This window comes from Mandrillus leucophaeus, unplaced genomic scaffold, assembly GCF_000951045.1.
Source record: "Mandrillus leucophaeus isolate KB7577 unplaced genomic scaffold, Mleu.le_1.0 Scaffold300, whole genome shotgun sequence".
NCBI classification, from domain to species: Eukaryota; Metazoa; Chordata; class Mammalia; order Primates; family Cercopithecidae; genus Mandrillus; species Mandrillus leucophaeus.
This window is the reverse complement of record NW_012103144.1, coordinates 2,927,278-2,928,434: the sequence shown is the minus strand read 5'-3', so window position 1 is coordinate 2,928,434 and position 1,157 is coordinate 2,927,278. Positions and strand designations below refer to the sequence as shown.

Here is a 1,157-nt window from a genome sequence, read left to right as displayed (position 1 = left end):
TTATTAGATATATAAAATACATCTAACAAGAAATATATATTATATATATTATAGTTTAAAGGGAAAAAACTATCATCTCTCACCTGAGTAGATGCAAAACCACCCAAGCTATTTCTTTGCCTGCTTAGCCACCTCATAATTGGGATTCCCTCAGAAGCCTGAAATTGTAGGAAGTGTGAGAGCAGTGCATAGGCTGCCACTTCAATATCCAGGGAGCGTGGCTGCCAGGAATCAGAAAGTTTGGACTCTGATGACACCCAGAATTGCATGCCTCCTACAAGAGAAAAATAAAAACATTCTGATCAATTATCCAGAAAAATTACATTTTATATAATTAAATATTCCTACTCTGGTCCAAGTTGTGCTTAACTAGCATAAAAATACATCTATTTGTATACATGTATTTATTTATGCCAAACATGTATTTATTTATCACAAATACACACACATATTCATATGTATACATGTGCCTATGTGTCACTTTTTTAAACTACTACAAGTTAAGTACATCTTATCCAAAAATCTTGGGGTCAGAAGTGTGTCCAATTTCTGTTATGTTTGAATTTTTGGAATATTTACAGAATACATACATTCCAAAATCTGAAATGCTCAAAAATCTGAAACTTTTTGAGCACTGATACAATACTCAAAGGAAATGCTCATTGGAGCATTTTGGATTTCAGATTTTTGGATTAGGGATGCTCAACCTATATATTTATAAATTTTCATCCTTTTCCCATTGCCTTCATTTGAGGATGTTTTCATGAAAATAATTTTCCTAAGAGAAATTCCATACGTTTGGCTCAAGGCTAAATAGCTATAAATAAAAGGAAAAAAATTATATATTCCAGAAGATAATATACATTACTTATCTGACCAGGCCATCCCCAAAACATTTTAGGACACATTGAAAAGAATCCTATTCTGGGAATCTGCCATTAACTAGCTCTACTATTCTGGGAAGACTCTCCTATTTTCATTATCTGAAGGTTGGTGTTATGAGTTTGAGGTTCAAGCCCCCAAGAAAAAAATTAGGAACCCCAGCTAACTCAACAACCTTCCTCCCAGGAGCACAATAACACATTGTCTATGACTGTGCCTAACTTTATTCCTTCTTTTCCTTTATCATCACCACTCTTCCTCACTTTCCAGAATTG

The 1,157-nt window shown here is 33.9% G+C and overlaps 1 protein-coding gene across 1 annotated transcript in view; it reads right to left on the bottom strand.

Annotated features, from left to right (window-relative positions):
* The window catches only part of CD109 (CD109 molecule), a 149,351-nt gene that overhangs the window by 13,536 nt on the left and 134,658 nt on the right, over nucleotides 1-1,157 (bottom strand). The window contains exon 25 of the mRNA XM_011987122.1: nucleotides 84-274. Coding sequence (XP_011842512.1) covers nucleotides 84-274 — 191 coding nt within the window. The remainder of the gene's footprint in view (nucleotides 1-83; nucleotides 275-1,157) is intronic.